At 36.0% G+C, this 26,833-nt stretch overlaps 3 protein-coding genes across 3 annotated transcripts; all 3 read right to left on the bottom strand.

Moving 5' to 3' along the window:
* Window positions 1–14,382: 14,382 nt before the first annotated feature.
* Window positions 14,383–18,226, bottom strand: LOC104707484 (putative F-box protein At3g23950). Its single transcript, XM_010423843.2, has 3 exons — window positions 18,030–18,226; window positions 15,989–16,032; window positions 14,383–15,794 (listed from the first exon to the last, which is right to left on the bottom strand). Exons 1-3 carry the CDS (start codon window positions 18,041–18,043, stop codon window positions 14,530–14,532), a joined length of 1,323 nt encoding a protein of 440 aa, XP_010422145.2. The 5' UTR covers window positions 18,044–18,226; the 3' UTR covers window positions 14,383–14,529.
* A 302-nt stretch (window positions 18,227–18,528) lies between these two features.
* On the bottom strand, window positions 18,529–22,825 carry LOC147940294 (uncharacterized). The gene is made up of 4 exons (XM_087461245.1): window positions 22,748–22,825; window positions 22,426–22,656; window positions 21,908–22,230; window positions 18,529–18,661 (listed from the first exon to the last, which is right to left on the bottom strand). The coding sequence occupies exons 1-4, from the start codon at window positions 22,823–22,825 to the stop codon at window positions 18,529–18,531; spliced, it is 765 nt and encodes a 254-aa protein (XP_087317371.1).
* A 2,071-nt stretch (window positions 22,826–24,896) lies between these two features.
* LOC147940293 (uncharacterized) lies at window positions 24,897–25,268 on the bottom strand. The gene has a single exon (XM_087461244.1). It carries the CDS (start codon window positions 25,266–25,268, stop codon window positions 24,897–24,899), a length of 372 nt encoding a protein of 123 aa, XP_087317370.1.
* Between the last annotated feature and the right edge of the window lie 1,565 nt (window positions 25,269–26,833).

Raw genomic sequence — 26,833 nt, 5'->3', positions numbered from 1 at the left:
TTAGTTGAGATCTAGATGTAAGGTGTGATATGGTCTAAAAAAATGGGTCAGGTCGTTTCGATTTGGTGTCAGAGCAGGTCAATTGGTGACAACTTGTCATGTGAGAAAGTTGTTAAAGGGTGGGGACCAGGGTTTGAGGAACGCCATGCGCACCAATAACCTACTGGTGGATTTGGATGATTAGTTTCATTTCCATGGTGAAAGGTTAGGATCGATGCCCCGCAGGGCCAACTTGGGGCCTATGGGGGCAAACTAGTAGTGGGCTAGTGGGGTCAACGGGACGAGTTGTCACAGGTACAAGCTAATTATAGACAATTTACAAAGAGAATATCCTATACAAGATTCTATGCACAATTACACATAATGAAAGTGACATCTCTCCTTAGTTAAACATGTGACTTTGACTTGAGCTACCACTTGCATAAACTCGCCAACGGCTCTTTGGGAAGGTTCTAGAGGATTGGCGACCATTGGAGGCTTCCCTACAAGGACTGGACTCGTTGGACCTTCCAACCGTACGGACGGCCCATCTTGGTTCCATGTACGGATGTACGGACATTGGTGTGTGAGTTCTCATACTCCTCCTCAAGCTTGATCAATTAGAATCATCGATTAGGCTTGGAGTCACGAACACCCACCTCATTAAAAACCTTAGCATAGAAAACCACTTGGGAAAAACTATACATAAGGGAAAAATAGTGTAGGTGTCATGGCTAGGAGAGTCATGGCCGAGTAAGGTCCATGAGTCCGAGCTTGGAGTGGATATACTCACAAACTTGTTGACTAGCTGCTTTGGTGAGCACATCAACCAACTGTTCAGAGCTTTCGGTGTAGCATGAGAGTGTGATTCCAAGTTGGATATGTTCTCGAACTTTATGGCAGTCAACCACAATATGCTTTGTTCTTTCATGAAACATCGAGTTGGATGCAATGTGGATAGCAGCTAGGTTATCACAATGCATGGTGATTGGCTTTGATGATTCAACTCAAAGATCTTTGAGTAGCGCTTTCAACCACATCAGTTCAGTAGTGAGCTTCCTCATGGCCCTATACTCGGCTTCAGCGCTTGATAAAGACACCACCTTTTGTTTCTTGTTTTTTTATGTAACTAGGTTGCCTCCTAGGAAACTGCAATAACCGGTGGTGGAACGTTTGTCTTCATGATCTCCAGCGTAGTCAGCATCACAATATCCAACAAGTTCAATGCTCTCATTGCGTCCCATCCAAATGCCTTGCCCTGGTGACCCCTTGATGTATTTGAGAATCTGGTTCACCATGTTCCAATGACGCATTGTTGGTTGTTACATATGTTGGCTTGCCTGATTCACAGGAAAACAAATATCAGGTCATGTAATAGTGAGGTATATAAGCTTACCTACTAAACGACGATATCATGTGACATCTTCAAATGGAGCATCATCAAGCTCCTCCTTTCGACTTGTTTTGTAGTCCTCTTCTAGTGGTGTCGAGACTGCCTTTGATCCAAGTTTTCCTGCTTCACTTAAAAGATCAAGTGCATATTTTCTTTGTGATAAGAATAATCCTTCCTTAGACCTATATACTTCTTTCCCAAGAAAGTATTTTAGCTCTCCAAGGTCTTTGATGTCAAAAACTGATTTGAGAAAGATTTTAGTATCTTGGATCCCTACCTTGTCATTCTCGGATATAATGATATCATCCACATGCACGAGAATGACTACAATGCCTTTGTTACTCGACAATGTGAAGAGAGTGTGGTCAGCTTCTGATCGCCAACTCCTTTTTCAATCAAGGTGGTGCTTAGCTTGTGATACCATGTCCTTAGTGATTGTTTTAAGACATAAATAGCCTTGTTAAGTTTGAATACTTTTCCTGGACCAATGGTGTCTTCTAAACCCGGTTGAGGTCTCATGTAGACTTCATCTTCTAGCTCCCCTTGTAAGAATGCATTCTTGACATCCATTTGCCAAAGTTTCCAATCGAGGTTCGTTGCCAAGGAGAGAACCACTCGAACAGTATGGAGTTTAGCAACCGATGCAAACTTATCTAGATAGTCCTCCCCATACGTTTGTGTAAATCCTCTTGCTACAAGCCGCGCTTTATAGCGTTCAATCTCCCCATGACTCTTGTACTTGATAGTGAATATCCAGTGTGATGTCACAGCTTTCTTTCCCTTGGGTAGATCAGCCTCATCCCAAGTGTGGTTAGAATCCATTTCAGATCGTTAGCTTCATCATAACTTTGTGGTATCCAATGCTTATCTACCTGACCAAGAAACACCTAAAGATCCAAGGGAAAGTGTGCAAGAGTGCAAATGGATTGGTTAGGGTGAGCTACGACAACATTGTTGTAGTAAAGGCGTGTATTACTCTGATTCTTGAGACGTTCACTTCTTCATAGTGGAACTATAGCTTCTTGAACGTCACTCTCCTCATCGTCATCTTCTGTTGGCACATGTTCAGCTTCACCGGAGTTGTCATCCCCATGAACCGAACTTAAACCATCTTCATCATCATTTTGTATTTGTGGTGTGTTTTTGTTTTGTAGATTGTTGTCGGCCATAGGTGTTTGGTGATTGTTATCGCAGTCTTGGTTGGGTGTTCCAGCCGGTGTTAGCTCTAGGGGACTTGGTTTGTCGCTAGTAGTCTCAACACCAAGCTTCTCAAGAATAATGCGGAGGTCGTTGGCACGATCGGATGGAGACGTGGCCAGATCCTTGATGTTGTCCCAATTCTTCTCATCATAGTACCCCTTTGATTCCACAAACTTAACATCACGTGAGACAAGAACTCGCTTCATTTCAGGTTCATATCACTTGTATTCTTTTTGAGTTGTAGAGTAGCCGATAAACATACTTTTGGTGCTCTTTGCATCCAGTTTGTCTCGCTGTTCACCTGGTTACAAGACATTGCATACACAACCAAAGACTCATACGTGATCAAAAGTTGGTTTTTCTTTGTTTAATACCTCTAATGGCGAGATGTCTTGAAGAATCTTAGTCGGAGTTCTGTTGATAAGATAGCATACGGCCAGTACAGCATCTCCCCAAAAACGTTTTGGAACATTGGTGTGAAACATCATAGACCTTGCAACTTCCATGAGATGTCTATTTTTCCTTTCAGCTACACCATTTTGTTGTGGTGTGTAGGGACAACTTGTTTGATGAATAATTCCATGATTGGCTAGATGTTTTTTGAAGGCATGACTTGTGTACTTCCCACTATTATCTGATCTCAAAATTTTAATCTTGGCATTATAGTGGTTAGTCACATAATTTTGAAAATTAGTGAATGCCTCAAGAACTCTATCTTTAGAAGGAAGTAATGTTAACCAAGTATATTTAGACTTCTCATCAATAAAAGTGACAAAGTATTTTTGATTTTCTCTAGAAAGACAAGGAGATGTCCAAACATTTGAATGTACAAAATCAAAGCAATTTTCATAAATTGTCATACTTAGTGAAAACAGACTTGCAATGTTTACCAAGAATACATGCTTTACACTGATCATTTTTAAAAGACATGTTTGGTAACATAAGCTCTAGGGCACGAAAATAAGGATGTCCTAGTTTTGCATGCCAACTAGCACTATTCGCTTTAACAATAATTGAACTAAAACAAGAAGACAAAGATGGAGATAGGTTCGAACCCTCAAGCACATAGAGGTCATATTTTGTGACTCCTTGGCCAAGCACTTTACTTGTGTCAATATCCTGAAAGTGTACATTGTTAGGAACAAAAATTGCATAACAATTTAAATCAGTAGTAGCTCTTTTGACTGATAACAAGTTTGAAGTAAAGCTAGGCATGTAGAAGGCTTTAGAGGTTTTATCAAATAATTTTAGGTTCCCAATTCCTTCTACTGGTATTTTTCTCCATTAGCTATAATCACATTCCCTATAGCTAGTTTAATTTCACTAATTAACTTAGAATCACTAATCATGTGATGAGAGGCTCCTGAATCAATAATAAGAGGTTTAGTGGAGTTCAAGGCAAGATAGGAGTTACTGGATGCCTCTTTGAGGGCTTTGATGAGGACGTCAAGGTCTGACTTCTTTACCAGCTCCGACGATGCTGCTAACGCAGCTCCATTAATTTCCTGAGTGTAACTGTTTGGTGTGGAGGTTGTTGTTTCTCCCACCATGTTCTCTTGGTGAGCTCTTGGTCCTCCCTTCCAGGCATTGATCGGTTAATACGAAGATGGAGATGGAGAATCCAACATATGCTCTTGAAGTGACCAAGCTTCTTACAATGTTCACAAAAAGGTGGATTCTTATCATCATGCTTGTAGTATCCTTTGTTTGCAGAAGCAATCTCCACCTTGTTGGCAGTCACAAGTTCCCCTTTTCCTCCAAATAGCCCAATAGAGCCATGCTCCTTTTGAATCTGGTTGCATACGTCATCGAGGCTTGGGAGTTTGTGCGATCTTGGAATATGCTTAATGAGATTGTTGTAGGAGGGGTTCAACGTCAAAAGTAGGTCGAACACATTGTCTTGTTCACGCCTTTCGTTTAAGACTGCCAGATCAATGGTTGCTGGTCGGAGCATCTCTAGTTCAGCCCAAAGGGATCTGAACTTTTCAAAGTGATTAGTGAACTCCATGTCTTCTTGGTTACATTCCCGAACACATTTTAAAGTGTGTCCCATAGATCCTTCGCAGTTTCACAATAAGAGTATGCTTCGAGAATGGGAGCATCAAAAGAGTTTTGAATGATGGCTAGAACTCCTTGGTCTTCTTGAAACCACTTGTTTTCTCCACTAGAAACAAGATCTTTGCTGTCTTCACTTGGAGCCTCACTTGTGATATGGGACCAAAGCCCTCGGCCACATAGGGCTGTTTTTGTGGTTCTTGCCTACAATAAGTAGTTCTCTCCTTTGAGAGTAACTGGAACAATCAAAGTTTTGGTGTTTTCCATGATAATCTGAATGTTGGTTAAGTGTATTGCTCAACGGGTAAAGAGGAAAAGAGTTTTAAGCGGAAGTGTTTGGTGGGTGTGAGATCTATAAAAAATGAGAGTTCTGCTCAGATACCATGTAAGTTTTGATATAGAAAGAGTTAACTTGTGATGTAGAGATTTGGAGTGTAAGGAAGAGTAGAATTGTAAAGAGAGTAGGGAGAGTAGATAGAGTATGTGAAAGAGTAGAGTGTGGTGGAGAAAGAGATGATCTCTTTTCTTACTTGATTTAGTTCCTAGGTATAAGCTAATTATAGACAATTTACAAAGAGAATATATCCTATACAAAATTCTATGCACAATTACACATAATGAAAGTGACATCTCCCTTTAGTTAAACATGTGACTTTGACTTGAGCTACCACTTGCATAAACTCGCCAACGGCTCTTTGGGAAGGTTCTAGAGGATAGGAGACCATTGGAGGCTTCCCTACAAGGACTAGACTCGTTAGACCTTCCAACCGTACGGACGTACGAACATTGGTGTGTGAGTTCTCATAAAATATAGTGGAGTTGAAGATGTTATTACAACAAAGAAAGTGATTGATAAGTGATTTTGACCGTCACGGAAAGCTATACCAAATGGGATGGATGTGGCTGTCGAAAGGATTTCAAAAAACCAAGTTAAGGTCTGGCAGAGTTTAGGAATGAAGTCGTTTTGATAATAAAGCTTCAACACAAGAATTTGATGAGGCTTGTAGGATATTAATGTATTGAGGGCAACGAGAAGCTCCTAAATTACGAGTACATGTCAACTCTTTGGTGAATATCCTCTATATAATAAAACCGAAATACACAATTTTTTTTAAACTATATACTATTTATAAGTTGGTTACAAAATAGTTTATACATTAAATATATGTTTATTACAAAAAAATATTATAGATTAATTGGTCAATCCATGGACTATACGAATACATTTAAAAATATCTCAAAGAATATTCTTAAAGAGAATATTCCAATGATTTATACAATTTCCTAAATAAAATCTTTAGTATTTCATGTATTGTTACAAAATATATACTGTTAGGCATAAAAATATATTCTTAGGCGTAAAAAGGAATAAAATCTTGGCAATTTATAACACATAATCGTGATTTCCGAGATCTTATTTTGCAACTAAAAATAAAATCTTACCTAAGAACGGGTCATATTAAAAAAACTTTCACCAAACATCGTCAATAATTAAAATAAAAATAAACAACAAACATAATAATTTCTCATACATAAAATTACAAAATTAATAATATAAAACTTACAAAATAGGTATTTTTTTCAAGTCATTATATTTAGCATATGATTTTAGAGAATTTGTTAAAAATACCCTTTTTGATCTACTCCTTTTCAAAAATACCCTTTTTTGGCAATTTTTATTTTTGCCATCTTTTAATTTTTAATGACCATTTTTACCCTTAGATGAAAAATATTTTAATCAATAAAAAGAAAAACAAAATTTTCCCGACAAAAAAAATTCCGACATATTTTTCCGCCAAAAAATTTTCGAAAAAAAATTCCCGCGAAAATTTATTTTGTCAAAAAATTTTTGAATTTTTCGACAAAAAAAATTTCCCGCCAAAAAATATTTACAAGGTTTTATAAGGTATAAACCTTATAAAAGCCTTATAAACACCTTGTAAAGGTTTTACAATATTTTTAAAGAGTTTTAAAAGGTTTTTTAAATACCTTGTAAACGATTTTACAAAGTTTTAATAAGGTTTTTAAAAGGTTTTTAAACACTTTGTAAACGCTTTTACAATGTTTTTAAACACCTTGTAAATGTTTTTACAAGGTTTTTATAAGGTTTTTAAAAGGGTTTTAATTTTTTCAGTAATTTTTTTTTGGCGGGAAAATATTTTCGATTTTGATGACTTTACATTCTTGTTGTCACTAAAAAAATGGTAATTTGGTCATTTTGTTCATAAAGAGGGATAGTTTTAAAAATGGCCAATATGGAGAGGTATTTTTAATAAGGGACATAGAAAAAGGGGCATTTTTTAGAATGCCCCATGATTTTATTGCCTAATGTTTTTTCTAAAAAAACTTTTAAAAATAATCATATAAATTAGATTTTATTTTAAAATTATAATATAAATAAAAGGAATTTCAAACCATGCTATAGCACGGATCCTAATCTAGTACTCCCTCCGTTTCAAAATATCAGATGTTTTAGAGAAGTTTTTTGTTTCATAATATATGATGTTTTTAAATTTCTATGCAACTTTTAGATTACTTTAGTATTTTATATTATGCAGTATTGTTTCTGATTGGTTGAACTTGTTAAAAGTAAAACTTTTTAATCTGCGTGGTTTACTTAAAACATCCTATATTTTGAAATGGAGGGAGTATATATTATACTTTGTCAAAACTACTAAAGTATGAATTTGAAACCAAAGTAGGAGTCAAAACTACCAATGGTTATTTCTTTCGTTTTTTTTGGAAATATAGACTCTTTAAAGTGTAGGGAATTGAGTGAAAAGCGTATGAAAATAGTAAATGGATCATTCAATATTTGCTTGAGGACTCACGTCTTAGGATCATTCACTAATTGTTATAAAAAAAACATTTAAAAAATCCTTAGATTAGTAAAAGAGAAGTACAATTTTGATCTTGACAAAAATGCCCCTGCGTATTAGAACAGAAAATTTATGAATTAAGGCTAAATGAGACATTCTATGAGACTGAGTCGGGTTTAATTTTCGAAATAACCCGGAATTGTACAATCGGATCTTTTATTTGTATAATCAGTTTCCACATCAACTAGGTCTTTAATAGCCTCCGACCGAACAGATTAATGGGTTTGTAAATTTTAGAAAGGAACTTTATGGACTTAACTAATTATTGTATATTCATGTTTAAAATTTCCAATTCTATAAAAGGCTTAACAATAAAATTTGATTATCGGAAAAATATGAGTTATTAGCTGCCATAAAAATAGACGTCCCAACTAAAAAATCTCAATCAATATCATATCTTCTTTAAGGAATTTAATAACAAATATACACAAAGAATATACGCTCATAAATATAGTTGTATTTCAAATTTCAAGAAGGAAAGAAAATCAGGAAGTTTATCCAATCTAATGAATTTTGGAAATTTTAAAAAATCAAAAACATAATATTTCACCACAATCATAGGCATTTTCCATATTTTATTGTATGAATAAATAAAATAAATCAGTATTAAACAAATTGTTTCGAAATGATATTAATTTGTTATTTATTATTCTATTTAGATTTGGAATGTTGTAATTTAAATCATTTTACTTTGTGTAATATATATGTAGACAATACAGATATTAGTCAAATGTGATCTTAACAAATGTGTCTAATCTTTAGAGAATATTTTCAAAATATTAAACTTAAAGTCAATTATCTCTAAACTATAAATACAAGTATCACATTGTGGCATTCTCATATCATTCTCATTTTTGCTCTAAACTTTATTTGCAAAATTGTAGCAAAAATATGCCTCCTAATGATGGTTTCACAAGCGTTCAAAACAACCTATAGTCGAGATGATTTTGACCGACACATCTGTAAGCCCTTAGATTATTTTTTTTATTCATTTTGTTTTAATCTAATATAATCCTTTTCAAATTACTAGGTTTTGGAAGATATCCCTATATTATTTCAAAGGTACAAACAAAACTTAACCTGTAATGTCAATTTTATATGCTTAACCATATCTATACTTATGGTTATATAATTTTAGGTGCATGTCTTACTGATGGTTTAGACTTGAATTTTTGTTTTCTATTATTGCAGATGTGAATTGATTGCAAAATGAAAAATTACCTAAGAAGGTGAAGCTCAAGAAAATGTATATGAATCGGTTGGTCAGAATTTTTAAAATTAGTAGTGTTGAAGTATTTTATTGTACTTTGTTTGATTTTGTTTATGTTGTGTTGTTGGTGGATTGTGGTATTTGATAAGTAAGTATGCATCGCTTAATCATTAATGAATGATCATACTTTTATGTTTCACATTCTTAAGATACTATAATTTGAAAAATAGTAGAAGAAAAGACTAAATCATACTTATTATAACTAACCTTTTAGATTTGAAGTTTATTATAACTAACCTTTTAGATTTGAAGTTAGGAGAGTTCCACACACTATGCGTTTTCATCTCATATTATCCATTTTTGTCAATATTGATTGACCTGCCATTTAAAAAGCGAAAACAATTTAGATATTACAGTGTTTATTCATATGATTGTTTTAAAAACATAATTAAAAACTTCTTTTTATTTTGTTTTTTTTGGAGTATTCTTCAACTTAACTAAAAGTTGAATAGTTCGCCCTAGCCGCTCGAGTTCTCTTTGGCACAACCTCCAAGACATCTACTTTCGGCGGCGTCGAGTTCGATCGGCGCCACTGGGAGACTGCATCTCTGTTCTCTTGTCCTCTATTGCTACCTAAGCCTGCTTTCTACCTGTTTCTACGGCGAATCCACCGGAGGTTCACCGAAGTTTGAATCAGTTACTCCGGCCTTGCGTCAGCTTCATCCTTTCCCTCCTCTTCCGTCTCATCCGGTGGGTTTTCTCGGCGAGTCGATTCTCGCGAGTTCCCAGCCATTCACTGCCAAATCTGAGATCCCAGAACTTACTGTTAGCTTTTCGTCTCGTCTCTTTCACCGACTCCCTTTGAAGTCAAGCCTAACAACTCTCTGCTCCTTGGATCTAGAATCCCCCACCAAGTGTTTTACTTGGGTGCGTTTGGACAGAAGCTCTGTTTTGACGTCGGAATTGTGGAAGATATCGACGAAGAATCAGTACCCAACCCTTGTCCTTAAAAGACCCAGGTTTCTTCCAAATCCTTCTTTGTCTAGCCATAGCATATCTCTGTGTCGATTCATGGTATCAATTGTCCGAAGACTGCAATTTGAACCTAATCGTCCATTGTTGCTCTGTTATTACAAAGTGTGTTTGCGAACCCTGTCATTATAATCATCTAGGGCCATTATCTATGATTGTCAAAGGATGAAGAGAACCGGCATTATAACCCCGATCCTATGTATCGAAGGTTACCAGACCCTCTTTGATATATCCTCTATGCTTTACCTGTTTCCTGAATTCTCTCAAGCGATAGTGCTATGCCCTGAAACCGGAAGAACTAGGAAGCTCGACATTATGACCTCCTCCCTTTGGAGTGGAGGTTACCGAAGCCTTCCCAACCTTCTCATAACCTCTTCCTTGTGTTCCGACCTTTGTCAAGTTCAAATCAAAAAAGTCAGGAAGTTGGTTCTCCCTTGCATAAGCATGAAGATTATCGGCATTATGACCCCAGCCCCATGGAATGGTGGTTACCAAAATCTCTTCAAACAAGCTTCATCCGACCCTCAACCTCCAATCACCCTCCTCCTCGCCTTTGAGCAGATCAATCCACCTTGTCTCACGGCTTCGGAAACCCTCTCAACTGATAAGGACTATCTCCCATGTTCCTGCTTTGGTCTTGAATATGGCATCAACTCCCCTTGGATATGGTGTTGATTTATCTATCTTTTACTTTGCTTCTTGTTGTTGTATCAAGCTCTGCTTTCAGAAAACTCTTAACCTTTGTACTCCTGTATCTTGTTGTTTGAATGAATACAAGATCTGTTTGTTCAAAAAAAAAAAAAAAAAAACTAAAAGTTGAATATTCTGTAAAATTCAAACAAGTTCATCAAGTAATCGATTTTTAAAAGAAAACAGTAGAGATGAGTTAATCATAAATTTACACCCATGGAGATATAATTCGATCATGTGGGTTTGAAAATTCATAGCAAATACTGAATGAGGGATATATAGCAATCGCATCAACACTCAAATAATCGTCTCCATCAATATATTAACAAGCGATTGAATCAGTGCTAACTTAATCAGCTGAACATAATAAGATAAAAAATAAAAATAAATTATAGATATCATTTTCAGTAATAAGCTTATCTCATAAAAACAAAATTTCATAATAATCATTAATCAGTTTCGTCAATGAAACATGCAATTGGAGAATCTGAAAAGATTGTTAGGATAGAGGAAAAAGGAATCCATTACACTTTTTTTTATGATTTTTTTTTCTTCAGAAACGTATTTTGTAAATATGAAACATAACCGGCAAAAGCCCAACAATATATGAAAACAACTAAAGCCCAAATGGAGACTATTTATTTTGTGTCCCTTAAGACTATTTCTTCAAATAAATTCACTCTAAGAGAGTTGTTATTATAATTAGATTAGATGCAAAAAAAAACCCTAAACTTTCTCTCCCGAGCTCGAATATCGAAGTGCCGCTACCTCCAAAATTCTCCGACGTCGGTGGGGCTATTGCTCGCCGGCGTCGGGATATCTCGACATTAGCTTTCTTTCTCTGCTTTCCCTGCTTCCTTAGACCTCTTGTTCAATTTCTTTTTCCCCTTTTGAGTTTTCTTTTGCAACCTTCGCATACCCGTTTCACTTAATCAGATCCAGACATAGGCTCGCGCATCACCCAACACAGCGTTTGGAGGAGACTGACAATCTCTTCTATCTGTAACCCCGACCCAGCCTCACTACCGGCGAAAATCATGTCCCTTTTCTCTTCTAACTCTAGATCTGGAATGGTAATCGTCTCTACAGTCCCCTCTACGACAAAGTCACCCGAGCCCTGGCAGGCAGAGACGGAGACGGCGGTTGGTGAGGAAACTTTCAGAGCATTGCGTTTTCTCCGATATTGGACTATCGCCTTGAATCCCAGACACCCCCGGAGCTCGACAGATCTACTTTTGCTACTGGACTACCACATCGAATGCAAGATCTTGCCCAACCTTCAAAAGCCCAGGTTCTCACTTTATAACCCCCTGTTATCCTATCGACTTTATCTAGTCTCTTTGGCTATCCTCGGTGTCCTAAGACTGCATCAGAGAACCCATTTAGCTAGGTTGTCTTGGATGTTCGAAGGGTTTGTCGGAACTATGGTACTTGCTCATTTTGTGACATTGATTGTTGGCTTCAAAAACTGGATTTACCAAGCTTTACTTAAACCCCAGAACCCATCCCCCTTTATGAAGCTCAGCTCTATTGTTCCCTTGTCCGTGTCTAGCTTTTTAAACACCTTGTGTGGAATTCTTGATCACCATTTTCATGGCAGAGAGGATCCATCTGGTTTGTTGTGGCTTTACATGTTTATTTTGCACCAGTTAGTAGCTTCTTTGGTGAGCCTTATTGTTCTCATTACCCTGCAGCCATCCTCCCGCTGGAAGCCCAGGTTTGTGTTCTATCTATCAGTGTCTCACCGTATGTGTAATCTGTATGGAATTCTTGATCACTATTTTCATGGCAGAGTGGATCCATCTTTTATATTACGGTTCCACACTTTTTGCTTGTGTATCCTGGTTTTAGCTTCATTTGTGATCTCTTTATCCCCTAAGCTCTTGAAGTACCATGGCATTATGACCCCATCTCCATGGAGTGGGTGTTACCACTACAACTTCCAGAGCTTTACATCGAATCCATTCACCTCCTTCAACTCTCTACTGACCCTCAACCAGAGTATCCTCAACCCTGCTCGACCTCATGACAAAGCTATCCTTCGGGTAGACATCCTCACCCCAGTGAGCATCTCAGCTTTGGCTATTTCAACACCACTTGGTCTTTGATACAAGACAGTGGTCACCTCTTCTTCCATCGACTTGCTCTTGGAAGCTGCATCGTTATTGCTTGAACTCACATGTTCCAAAACCTTTTCTAGGATTTGGCTCACAGCTCTCAAGACTAGAATCTCGATGACCTCTATTTACCTCTATCTCTCTGTTGTCTTGGCTTTGGGGATTGCCTCTCTTTGTTATGTATTAAACTTTGATCCTTTCTTTGTATGTTCTGTTCTGTTTTAATAGAATGAAACATATGTTTGTCCAAAAAAAAAAAAAAGAGAGTTGTTATTTTGGTAAAAAAAACAAATAATACATATCATCAACATGGGTTGGCTTGCAAAACTTCCAATCATACCGTAGAAGGGATTAGGATTGATATTTTACGAATGTAATTTTTTTGCGGATTGGTTCATCAAAACATACATTATAAGTATGTAACTTTTACAAATGTATATTTTATAATATTTTATGTATATACCTATTTTCTATAAAAAAATGAACAAATTGAATTAAATATTTGTAGATATTCCCTCGCGCTGCTAATTTTTCTCCATTTTTTTTGTATCAAACTCAATTTTTTTTTAGTTGTATCAAACTTATTATATTACTATTTACTCATTTATTCCCTTCTACAATTTAATCCAGTTTCATTACACATTTATATAATTTACTGTAATCGACCACGCTATAATAAAACAAAAAAAAGTTTTCTCTTATATCTATCGTAAATAGGGGTTGTCCTTTAACGTTAACAATCTTCATCACACCTATATAAGACTATATCAACAATAAAAATTCAATAGTATAACCAAGGGACCATCCTCAAATGGAGATCGTTCTGACATTCTACTAGCATTGCATAAAACATTCAACAATGCACTCCTCATGTATTCTCTAAAGAGGAAATGCATGGAGAGGAATGCAAAGAGGAAAATTTTAACTAATAGGTGGAAGAAGAGATTCACACCCAGAGCAGACAAAGAGATTGAGCTAAATCGGCAGAGAGCTAAGTATTGTAGAAGATACATCACCACAAGAAGTTTGCATGAGATTGAGCATGGAGATGATGTTTACAGTGTTGATATGGGAACAAAAAAAACTTGTGGTTGTGGCTATTGGCAATTGAATGGCATACCTTGCATGCTATTTGTGTCATAACAACCACAAAGTTCGATCTTAAATGATTACGTGTCTCATTATTAATTGACTTCAAGGTGGCGTCTCTTGTATAAGGGTGAATAAAACAAATCTAGTTGACTTTGATACCAAATATAAATTTAGATTTTTATATTTATAAAATCTATATGTCCCAAAGATCATCTAGATTTGATCTAATTCAACCATAAATACTTTTTTAGAGAAGAAGAAACACTAACCTTGATCCATTGATTGACTATGCTTGATGATGAATCCAAGTCTTCAATAATTGATTTCCTCTCCCGTACTCCTTATTGCTTTCACTTGATCTTTGATGAAGAAGATCAATAATCTCTTTTCTGTTGTGTATTTTTGTTTGGTAGTGTTTCTCACGTTATGAGAACACAACCGTTATTGTAACGATTCAACAGCCACACATATATATACATGTATATATAGTCACCTTTGAAGAGTTGTACTGATTCGTGTTAGCACCCCTTAATAATGCATAGACATAGCATATACATGTATATATTACTTATATAATATAATTCAGAGAAGGGAAGAGGGATATATATCAATACACCAAAATTCTAATATATTAATCGAAACAGATTCATCACAGTATTTTCTTTAATATTAGAATCCACGATGTTAAATATAAATTTGAACTTTATTATTAAACCGAAAGACACATATGCCACATAGAATATAAATCACTTTATATTCACTTATGAATCACTATTTCAATTGAATAGAAAGGTTCAGCTCCTTACATAACGGTGCAAATGTGTTGTCTTAGAGGATGCATGAAAAATAGTATTACTAATAAACTCAAAATATAGCTACACACTAAGTAGGTAGAGGACGAGGGAGCCTGTGCAACCAACGAGGGAGAACATACTGTGAAAAGAGGAGATTGTTAGGAACACAGTTAAACCATGGGAAAAAGTAGTCACTTATGTTCTCCATATACTCTCTACACCTGTTAAAACTCAAGACGCAACCATCCATACACTTGCTATCGTCTTCGTTTTCCTTGTGAAGACTAAACGCTAATGTCCTCAAGTTAAACAAGACCATACCTTCCTTGTCCATGCACCACAGGTAGATGATCTCAGAGTTCAAAGGATGCATCACCACCGGGAAATAATCAATACCTAACAACTCGATCATAGAATCCAAGCTGACTTCCCATAAGAGCTGCCACGCCTCCTCAGGACCATCAGTGTACTTGACCAGCCTCCAAACCCGTAAAGTGCGGTTTTCATTTTCACGGTACTCGTTGTAATACACAATCGACCCTTCCGAGGTTGTAAAGGTTCTCCTAAAACGCCGCAACAGATCCTCTTTTCCACTATCGGGGAAAGATATGATACGACACCCATCATCAACATTACCTCCATAGAAATCATAGACCATAAAAGAAGAGATGAGGCTTGAAAACCAGTGAAGTATCCCATTCAAAGCAATCGACTTGCGGTGACCTAACCAGCGATGATGAAGAGGACAAGTCACGTTTTGATGTTCCCACTTCCCTGTGTCAGATGAGTAAATCACAAAACCGACTTGAGTACGATAGTGATTAATCACCAACACTACCTTGTAACTCACAACGATACCACTCCGCATCTTCGTAACCAATCTAGTGTCGCTGAAATGCTCCTGCAGCCGTAATCTCTCAAGATCTTCCAAAGAGAGGAAAGGAGGGAGAGGGACTCGAAACCACTCTTGAAACAAAGGGTTTCCAACGTAATACATAGGAGTATCATCGGCAGCTTCTAAGTAAACCAAGACCAATCCATCGGTGCAAGCCAAGACTTGTATCTTATTGATTGCTCTCTCGACAAAGAAACTCATGAAAGATCCCGGAGAACGAGCAAGTCCCCATGTTTTGCATCCATGATGACCCACGATTTCAAGTGTCAGCTTGTGAGGTTGCATCTGAATGATTGACCACGAGATTGAAGAAGATGAGTGGCGAGACATGAAGTGATCTCGGAAGAAGTCTGAATCGATCAAATCTTTCCATTCTTTGCACACTGATCTGAATCTTGCAATGCTTTTCAGCGGTAGTCGCACCAAGATAACAAACACCACTTCAGGAATATTCATTTCTGCAAACAAACAACATATAACTAATAAATTACATCAAACTAAACAAGAAAATGCTTTTTGTATAATAAAAATCTAAACACGTTGAGATTGATGGCTTCATGCGTATAATAATTAACATAATTAAACCAACAAATAACCAAAACTACAAATAAATACATGAAAAAGATAATACAAGAAAAATTTGGAGTCTTACCTGATTTCGTTGGGAAAGAGAGAAGACAAAAAGTACGAAAGAGGCTGTTATACTGGGCGGCAGCAGAAAACAAAATAGATTATGTTATCGATATTGTGGGGTTGAAAGAAAAGTAGCTTACAATTATTTATAGAAATCGTAACTCGGAATCATTAGGTTTAATATTAGGCCTGGGCATTGTCATAAACTGGAAATTAATTTTATGAAGATATATTTCTATATGAAATATAATTTAAATATTTCAAAGAAAGAAAGATATATTGTTAGATATATATGTTTGTTTGACTACAAAGAGAATGTTTGTTTGACTACAAAGAGATAGTATTTTGTTTGACTACAAAGAGAATGTTTGTTTGACTACAAAGATATAGTATTAAAAGCTTTTAAAAACTTTTTTGACTATTATAATTTAACTTTTCATGAGTCAGCTTTTTTTTTATTTTTAATAAAAAAAATTGTTTTGTTCTTAAAGTCAATGGTTTTTCATATAATTTTGTCAAAATTCATGTTCATTCTATAAATGTTATTAATAAAATATCATAATTATACAATATAATCATTTCTTCTTTTATAAATATCTAAATCACATCATACATATATTGTAATAGTTTAATATCAGTTGTTCAATATAAAAAGAGTACCCCTTTTTACCACTTTTCTATGTCACTTTTCAAAAATACCCTCTCATATGGTGTTCATTTTTAAAAATACCCATTTTTAATATATAAAATGAAAAAAATTTATACCCTCAATCCAAAATACTAAACTCTACCCTCTAAAAACGATACCCTAAATATAAAATAGAGAACCCAAACCTACAAAAAAATCTAAATATTAATTTAACATACTGTAATTGTGTAAAAGAGAGTAAAAATGAAAATGTTTAAAAAATGGTATTTTAAAAAAAGGTATATCAAAGGAGATATTTCTAACAAATTAGATAAGGGCCCGCACGATGTGCGAGTTTTAAACTTGTTGAAGAAAATAAATCCTAAACCCTAAACAATTTTTTAAAATATATTAAAAAAAAATTATTTCCTGAAGTAAATATATAAATAATTTTAGTTAGAGAAAAAAACATATTTGTATTTAAGTTCATACACTTATTTATATTTTTATATTTTAAATATATTATAACAATTATTACAATAATCTAAAGCTAAATTATATCCCACCAAAATTTTTGCTAAATACTTATCATTACAAATATTATTATTGCCAAATTTCATGAATATTTCACAACTTATTACAAAATATTTTACATGAAAAAAATTCATCAAAACAACATATAATTAATAACAATGTACAGTTTTACTGTATGATTTACCATTAAAAATACGCTCTTAAACCCAAAATTATTTTATGTAAAAGTATGCTCTTTATCACCACCTATAAAATGTCTTTTAAACAAATTAAACAAATTTTATGTTGCTTTACTTTCATTTTGGCATAATTATAGTTCTTATAATTACTAAAATTGTTTTGTGACATAATTTTTTAATGATGAATTTTTTTACTCCAAAGATATTTTGAATGAACAACTGGTGAAAATTATCTACTCGAATGAAATGATTTTATGACCAACCAAATGAAAGTTTTTTATTGAGAAATTGAAAGTAAGTTTATAAAACATAAGAAAAATAAAAATTTGAAAAATATACTCATGATGGTATATATAAGTCTTAGATAATTCAGATATACAAAATATAAACTTTATAAACAATCTAAAACATGACATATCTCATAATCACATTAAAGGATCCAAACTTGTGGTTGTGGCTATTGGTAATTCAATGGCATACCTTGTATGCATGCTATGTGTGTCATAACAACCACAAAGTTGGATCTTAATGATTATGTGTCTGATTATTAATTGAATACAAGGTGGCGTCTCTTGTATAAGGGTGAATAAAACAAATCTAGTTGCTCTCAAACCAAATATAAATTTTGATTTTTATCTGTATGAAATCTATATGTCCCAAAGATCATCTAGATTTGATCTAATTCAACCATAAATACTTTCTTAGAGAAGAAGAAACACTAATCTTGATCCATTGCTTGACTATGCTTGATGATGGATCTAAGTCTTCAGTAACTGATTTTCTCTCCCCTTACTCCTTATTGTTTTCACTTGATCTTTAATGAAGAAGATCAATAATCTCTTTTCTGTTGTGTATTTGGTTTGGTAGTGTTTCTCACGTTATGAGAACACAACCGTTGTTGTAACGATTCAACAACAAAACATATATATATATATATATACATGTATTACATACAGTCACCTTTGAAGAGTTGTACTGGTTCGTGTTAGCACCCCTTAATAATGCATAGACATATCATATACATGTATATATATTACTTATATAATATAATTAAGAGAAGGGAAGAGGGACATATATAAATACACCCAAATTCTAACATATTAATCGAAACTGATTCATCACAGTGTTAAACCGAAAGATACATAAAGGTGAAAATGTGTTGTCTTAGAGGATGCATGAAAAATGGTATTACAAATAAACGCAAAACATAGCTACACACTAAGTAGGTGGAGGACGAGGGAGCTGGTGCAACCAACGAGGGAGAACATACTGTGAAAAGAGGAGATGGTTAGGAACACAGTTAAACCATGGGAAAAAGTAGCCACATATGTTCTCCATATACTCGCTACACCTGTTAAAACTCAAGACGCAACCATTTATACATTTGCTATCGTCTTTTGTTTTCCTTGTGAAGACTAAACGCTAATGTCTTCAAGTTAAATATAAACTTGAAATTTATTATTAATCCGAAAGATACATAGGCCACATAGAATATAAAATATTCTTACATTCTTCCACTTGGCATTTGTGTCACTTAATGGTTTAATAACTTTAATGCGTACTTTAATATCAAGTTCTCTTAACCTTTAATGACTTAAATAAAATCAAACTGATCGAATTATGGCGGTCACACGTCATTGAACGACATGCTCCCTTCCATGTATCATAAATCAGTTCCAATTTTATATTATTCTTTTATATTGAGAAGAACCTTAATTCTCAAATTATTATGTTATTTATAAACCATAAATGTGTACACATACTTTAATGATAACATGTTTAATAAAAAACAGAAACATAGCTTAAAGTGAATTCATATTGTCTCATACATAATAAGCATCCTATAATCAAAAGAGCAAGATCTTATCTATAACACCCATACGCGCTACATGGCCAATGAACACATTGGGTGGTAATCCCTTAGTTAGCAGATATGCAACCATCATATTCGTCCTTATATGCTCATAATCTATCTCAAATTATTTCTATTCCGATCACAAGATACCTCACCCATATCTTTCATTGCAAAGTTCTTAGATATATACTTCTTTATGTCATGTACTGAAACTAGGGTTTTTGTATGTCTCCTAGCAGGTTCAATTAACCTTACGTAGTTGTAGTACTTAAGGTGTCAATCCAAATGGGATGATGCTATCACTCAAGATGCAATCAAGAAATCACAAGTCAAGCCAATTCTAAGAGTGGTTTTTGTATCTAACAATCCTAGAATGATCAAAATGTAAAACGGAATTAAACTACAGAACTAGAAACGAAAATGCATGACAAGAAGCGAACATGAATAAATAAAAGCAAAAACGATTCTAAGCATGAACTAGACAGCAAGATCAGAAATGGTCTCATGAATGCAATATCAATCAGAAAGATAGAAGTCCTAAGGATGGAAGTAATTGATGTCGGCGGAGTCTCCTAGTCTACATAGTGTTTAACATGCCACAAACAAACTATCTCTAGACAATCAACATCATAACTTAGCTAATCCAATATCTTGGCAGAAGCTACTCAAACTCGAACACTTCCAAACCTAGCTCGCGCTAGAGAAACATGGTCAAACAGGCATGACAAACCAGTTCATTCACGTCAACAAACACCCTAGACAACTAATCTCTTAGGCTAGGAATGTAGGTCTATGGCACTACTTGGTCAGACATTTCATCAAACACCTTTTGGATGTGTGAAAGTTTCTAAGACCTAATTCCAACTGATTAGAGAGAAACTAGTATTTCTAACTCTAGTCCAGAAGGGAATCATACAAATCTAAACTTAAACACCCTACATACTAAGATCCTCCACCTAATCTATCCCATCCTCAAGAACTCTAACACTACTCGGATCCAGAAATCATCATCAAAGTTACAAACTTGGAAAACATTGAATGAAGCATCATGAGATAGATAAAAATGAGGAGAAGAACTTTGTAGAAGAAATCAAATGCAAACAATAAATGAGTTCAAAGATATCTGGATTACAAAATCAAAGAATGTTTTAGGTGGTTAGGTAAACCTTAAGGGAAAAACGAGATGTCTTGGGTAAAGACTTAACAAAATGTATTTATTCACCCTGGGCGTTCGGCGGAATCGGGTTATTTGGGTCGGTTTGTTCGGTTTTCTGTAAATTCGGTTTTTAAAAATTTCCACCGAATTTAACCGAAATTGAATTTGGTTTGGTTCAGTCGGTACTCGGGTTATTCGGATCGGTTATAGGATTTTAAATCAATTCTGAATTTAAACAAATTTTTTTCTAATTCGGTTAATTTGAATCGAATAAATTAAAAAAAATAAGATAGTGGGCTTAATTAAAATATACAAATTTACAAACTACTAAAGTAATGGACCTGGAAAAATAACCAGCCCATTAAGAACTAAACCAATCTGAAAACAAGTCCAAAGCCCATAAACATTAGGGTTTTCGAGAGATGATGCCGCTGCAGCGGCGAAATGTGGTTGTAGTGAGCTATGATGGTGTTCTGAAATGGTGAAGATTGAGGGTTCCTGGGCGTTGGGCGTCAGAAGTTATCAATACATAAGAAAAGCTCACAGAGCAGAGAATCAACCGTAGAATTAAAGAGAAGAAGAAGAACTTACCCTTTAAAAAATTTGTGGTTACGGGTTGAATCTCTGAGAAAAGGCTCCTTTCTTAATCATGGTTGAGATTTGGGATGAAAGAGGATGTAGAAGATGATGAGTTGATATAAGAGAAGAGATGTGTTGATGACTATTGTTTACATCCGAGGAGAAGAAGATGAATGGTTGAAGTTTCTGGATCGGAGTTTCTCGCAAGCGGCAGTCAAAGAAGAAGAACAAAAAAAATTAGGGTTGTGACTAATTATTAGTCTTATATATGGCTCCAAAATCTCGGTTTAAGTAAAACCGATCGGTTCCAATTACCGAACCGACCCGAACCGAAATCTGAAATCTCAAATATATTTTGCCAAACGGTTACACTTATTGTATTCGGTTTACGCCTATAACCGAAAAAATCGGGTTGTCCGGTTCGGTTTGATCGGGTTTTTCCGAACGCCCAGGGTGGGTATTTATAGTAAAACATGGAAAGCCCTAAAACATAAAACGACAAAATAGAAGGTTGGTTCGAGAATCAGGTTTGTTGAGTAGGAACATCTTTCTTTCTTACGTGTGCGGTCGACTCGCGTGTCGTCTCTCCCTTAGGTGCGGTCGAGTGGAACAGATAGATTAGAGGTGATACGACTCAAGCTGAGTCGAGTGGAGGTGATAAGACTCGAGCTGGGTGTATATGCATTCACTAAAACGGTTATAACTTTCCTCTGATTGGCTTGAAATAAACGACACTTGAAAGATGACTCAATTCCCGACAACTTTAATGAAGACATCGAGAGATGAATCCCAAATTAAAATCTTCAATCGACTCGATCAAAGAGGTGGAAGAAGAAAAAGAAGAAGTTTTTTTTTTTGAATCTAATGTTAAATTATATTCAAAAGAAAAATATAACGTTTTTACGACTTGTGCAACATTGTTTGAAAATTAAAATCATAGATAAAATTAGATCAGGATCTTAAGCTAAACTCTTGATTGAAGCCACATCTAAAAACCTTCATCGTACCTCTGATCCCCCATTAGACCTATAACAAGCAACTGGTCTCTAACCTGCCTATCAACCCACCCAATAATGGTATCTGCAGGCTTCGGTGTCTCACCATTCTTGCTGCCATTTCTTTCCCTCCAAACCATATAGATCACTACCTGGAATAAGTAGCGAATGAGAAAGCCTTCCACCAGCTGAAAAGGCGAGTTAGAGATGTAATCAAAGAGGGGAAGCCAGTCTGTTGTGAACCATGCCCTCATCAACCCTTTGGCAAGAGCAGACCACACAGTCGAGACAAAACGACAAGCGAAGAAAAGATGATCCCGTGTTTCCAAGGTAAGCTGACAGAACGCAACCATACGAGCACCTGTCGATAACCGATCCAAAACCGCCAACCATACACAAAACGAGTACTTAGGAGTTGCATGACCAAACCAAACTCCTTTGTACCACGCCACATAGCTTGACGTTGTACGAATGTGGTTTCAAGTGGAAAATTTGTCTCGAAACACATCATTTTTTCCTCTCCAAAGTACCTTATCCTCCCACTCCTGGCGTTGTTGCCACTGAAGTAACAGACGATCCTCTATCACATTGAGATGGTCTGCTCGGTGTCGTCTATGCCGACGGCGATCCCATGCTGCCGCCACTGAGCTCTGCCAGCTAATTCCCATATCCAAGACACCATTGTTCCCCACCACATCAGCAAGTGTATCCATGTTTGACCAATTATCAAACAAAAATGAAGTGTTCTCCCCATTTCCTACCTCCAATTTACAAAAAAGTTTAGCAAGATCACGGTACTTTAACAGTTTTACCCATATCCACGAACCTAGACTAGTAGTACTTTTTATTGACCAGAATGAAGCTTGCTTCAACAAGTTCTGGTGAACCCATTGTACCCATAGGGACTCCCCTTTGGAAGCTAGCCGCCATATTAACTTTAGACAACATACCACATTAGCCTCATGCAGTGATCTTAAGCCAAGACCACCCTCACGTTTGGTTTACATACAACATCCTACACCACTTTTGCCTTTCTAGTACTCATCTCAATGCCTGACCAGAGAAACGCCAAACACATAAAGTTGATCTCATCAAGACACTCCCTAGGCAACCGATAAGAACCCATCCAGAATGTACAAACACTCCAAAGAACAGAGGATATCAAATTAAATCGACCAGCAAAAGAGAGATAGCGAACCGTCCAAGAGCCAATCCTCTTTCTGATATGTTCTAATAAGGGGGGAGCAGTCAGTAGTGGTGAGACGTTTGGAGATGAGGGGAAGCCCCAAGTAGCGAGCCGGCAGCGAGCCTGTGACTAAAGGGAGCATAGCAGAATCAAGTCGATGGCATATGTCCCCCGCCAAAAACAAAGTAGATTTCTCCAAACTTATACTTAGGCCGGACAGCTTCAAAAATTGAGTGAAAACTGCAATAATACCCTCGATAGATCTAGCCTTACCATCTCAGAGGACCATGAGATCATCAGCAAAACTAAGGTGAGTGAGACCAAGGGAACGACACCGAGGGTGATACCCAAATAACTGATTACCCGCCGCCCTATCAAGCAGTTTGGATAGAACATCCATGATTATCTACATCCCCCTTAATCATGACCCGGCAGTGCAAATGATCAGAACAACCGCTTGCAGCAAAAACACTGTATGCTTGTGGAAACAATTGTGTCCATGCATTGTTAACTAGCAAGCGATCCAAATTTTTTAGAATCAGATCATTATCCCGTTTATTACACCATGTAAACAGGGGACCGTGAAAAGCCATATCTGTTAGATAACAATGATTCACTACTGCTTGAAAATCCCTCATACCTCCTGATGTGATCGGATTAACATCAACACTGGAATGCTCCATCATATCCAAAGTTTCGTTAAAATCACCTAAAATAAGCCAATGCTTGTTATGTAAAAGAGGGGAATTATGGTGCTCTCGTAACTCCTCCCATAGAACTTTACGGGCCTCTGCTGTATTCAAAGAGTATACAAACGAATATAAGAACTCCTCTGCTTGATCGGCAAGCTATCCTGAGCAAGTGACCAACTCCTCACTCTTGTAAAAAGGATCCAAATGAACCGAGTCCTTCCACATGACCCAATGCGACCCCGACTATTGAACTCATAATTCGTCAAAACTGATCAACCCGGAAACAAACGACTCCCCAACCTCAAAGCCTTCCTTTCCCTAACCCGAGTCTCCAGCAAACAACCAAATTGAAATCTATTTCCCTCCAACCACTTTTTTATAACAGAATGTTTTGAAAATTTGTTTAGACCGCGAACATTCCAACAGAACCCTGTCATTAAAGCTTCTTGAGAGATTTCTTGTTCTGATCTCTAGGAGGATATCTAGAAGACTGAGCAAGAAGGGTTGAATTGCTCTTTTTAGCCATTTTGGATCCCCGCGGCAAGTAGGTCCGCACTGGTACATCCACTTCCAATCCACGCTTGACAACAGTTCCCAAAGGACGACTGGTTTCCTGTTGATCTTCCACCAAAGTCGGAGTGGGTAACGTCCCAATAGCAGGCAGAATCGGCAGATCCGGAGCTGTCTCAAATACCCGCCAAAACAGAGTATATTTTTTCAGCATTGAACCCGATCCAGTCATTGTACCCGCCATTCTCTTACCCGGATTTCCTCAGACAGATTTTGGAGTGATCCACATATCTGTTGCCTTCTCCGCATCAGAATCAGTTGTGACAGGTTCTTTAGCCCATGTATCCGAAGATAAAGCCACTTCCAAAGTCTCAGACCCTGGAGCCTGAATTTGGACAGCAGGAGAAGGGGCACTATGAACTGGAGCAGAGGAATGTGGTGGAATTTGTTGTGTCTGAACTACCGCAGAATACAAGCAAGTGGAGCTAAGATGACCCCACTGTTTACAGCAAGAACACCTTGGTGGAAGCCATGGATAGCTGTACTGGACAACAGACTCTAAGTCCCCCGCTTCCTCCCCCATGACGACAAACTCCCTAGGGAAATCTTTCATTTAATTCGCCTCGACCAAGATTTGAGTTTCGTCGAAGCTAGCACATGCTTTTGTTTCAGGATGCAGCCTAACAGGTACACCCACTACACTTGCCAAGAACTCGAGACCCTTCTCAGTGGACATGGTAGGTGGAATATTCTTAATTGTAACCCATAGAGGGATCAACCGCAGAGCTGGCTGGGCGTCCTCTACAAAGGGAGTCCACTTAGAAACAATCATAGGGAGATCTGCAATATTCCACATGCCACGGTTCAGCACCCTGTTCCTCATTCCCTCATGACGTACACGAAACTTGACCGTGGAATCAATCACAGCGAACACATCTATCAATGTAGTCCGATCGCCTAGTCTCCAAATCTTATTCACTCTCATGTGGACCTTACCAATATGAGGAGCTTTCGAGTTGAGGAACTTCCCAATCACAAAGTCCTCCCATAAGGTCCTCAAAAACCTCCCGAGGCACAACGACCCTCTCCTTTCCGTCGACCTCTGAAATTTCAAACTTGTGCTGAGTGAACTTACGTTTTTGAGCAACTTGCAGGAAAGAGCGCTTTCCGCTCTGATCCCCTGTTCCACGCTGAAGGGACGACGAAACTGTCGTTGAACCATCTTTAACCTGACTTCCACCCGATGAAACCTCAACATGATCCACCAAAACTTCCTGACTGACTCGCCTCTCCGTTTCTACCCTTTCCGGACCCTCACCCTGCACCAGATCCACCGGAGACTGGCCAGATGGAGCCACCAGCGGCACCATTCTTGAGGAAAACGCAAGAAATCCTAATCGCCTTTTTTTCACCCTTGCCACATCAGCAAAATATTTTTGTTCAAAAGAATAAGTCTACTTCATTATCCTATTGACGACGTAGATATTACTTTAATGTATATTTTTTTTTCTTCATTTTAATCACTTTTTCTTAATTTATAATGTTTTAAAATACTATAATCAAATGGAAAATATGTTATACTAATGAGAATATGATCATAGTATTTTTTAAACAAATATTCTAATTTATAATTCAACTTTAAAAAAAAAACCACAAAACACAATGTAAACTATTTGATGAGATGATTTTATAATCCTAGTTTCACTTTTATTCTGATGTTATATCAAAAATAAAATGATACTATAACACAGATTTTTGGAGTAAACGATAATTATCTTATATTTGTAGATAATTTTGCATCTTGTTTGATTAGACAATCAATACCATATTGCTGCTACATATGTATTTGTAGCAAAATAAAAAAGCTTTCGTCACACCAAGAGACAAATGACTTTGTCACTATTTTTGTTATGTTTTTTTTGTCGTAAGTTGTGACGTCAGTTACATGTAATTTGTAACTGAATATTAATAATTTTTTTCAAGAAAATTGATGTTATTTTAGTATATTTTTGTTACGAAATTGCCACATCTAGTGTTGTGTGTCACAGTGCTACAATATATTATTTCATTAAATATGTAGCATTTTGCTACAAATTTTTCTCGTTACTATTTGTTACTATATAGCTACACTTAATAACCAATTAGCTACAATATATTTTAACTAAATTTTTATCACTAATTTGTAATAATTTATAGTTATTATTTGCTATTATTTTTTTTTGTAGCAAAAAAATGTAGCTATATGGTCCAAATCCTCCAGTGAGGTGATCTCCAAGTATATAGATAACAAAATAATTGATCAGTCAAAAATTTTATGTTATTTTTAGCATCTCTTTTATCATGATCAATTAATAATTTTTTTAAATTTTAATATCTATATATATATATATATATAATATAACAAGGTCACTTTGATGATTAACAAATTATATACAATATAAAAATTAAAAATATTTAATTATTTTATAGATATAAATTATTTTATATTATGTTAATATTACATAACACAAATTACCCAATTATTAAAAAATATTGCAGCGGAAGAAACTC

Source organism: Camelina sativa, chromosome 8 (genome assembly GCF_030686135.1).
Source record: "Camelina sativa cultivar CO46 ecotype springtype chromosome 8, ASM3068613v1".
Lineage (NCBI taxonomy): Eukaryota > Viridiplantae > Streptophyta > Magnoliopsida > Brassicales > Brassicaceae > Camelina > Camelina sativa.
Note: the sequence above shows the minus strand (reverse complement) of the source record. Positions and strands in the feature narration are given on the sequence as shown.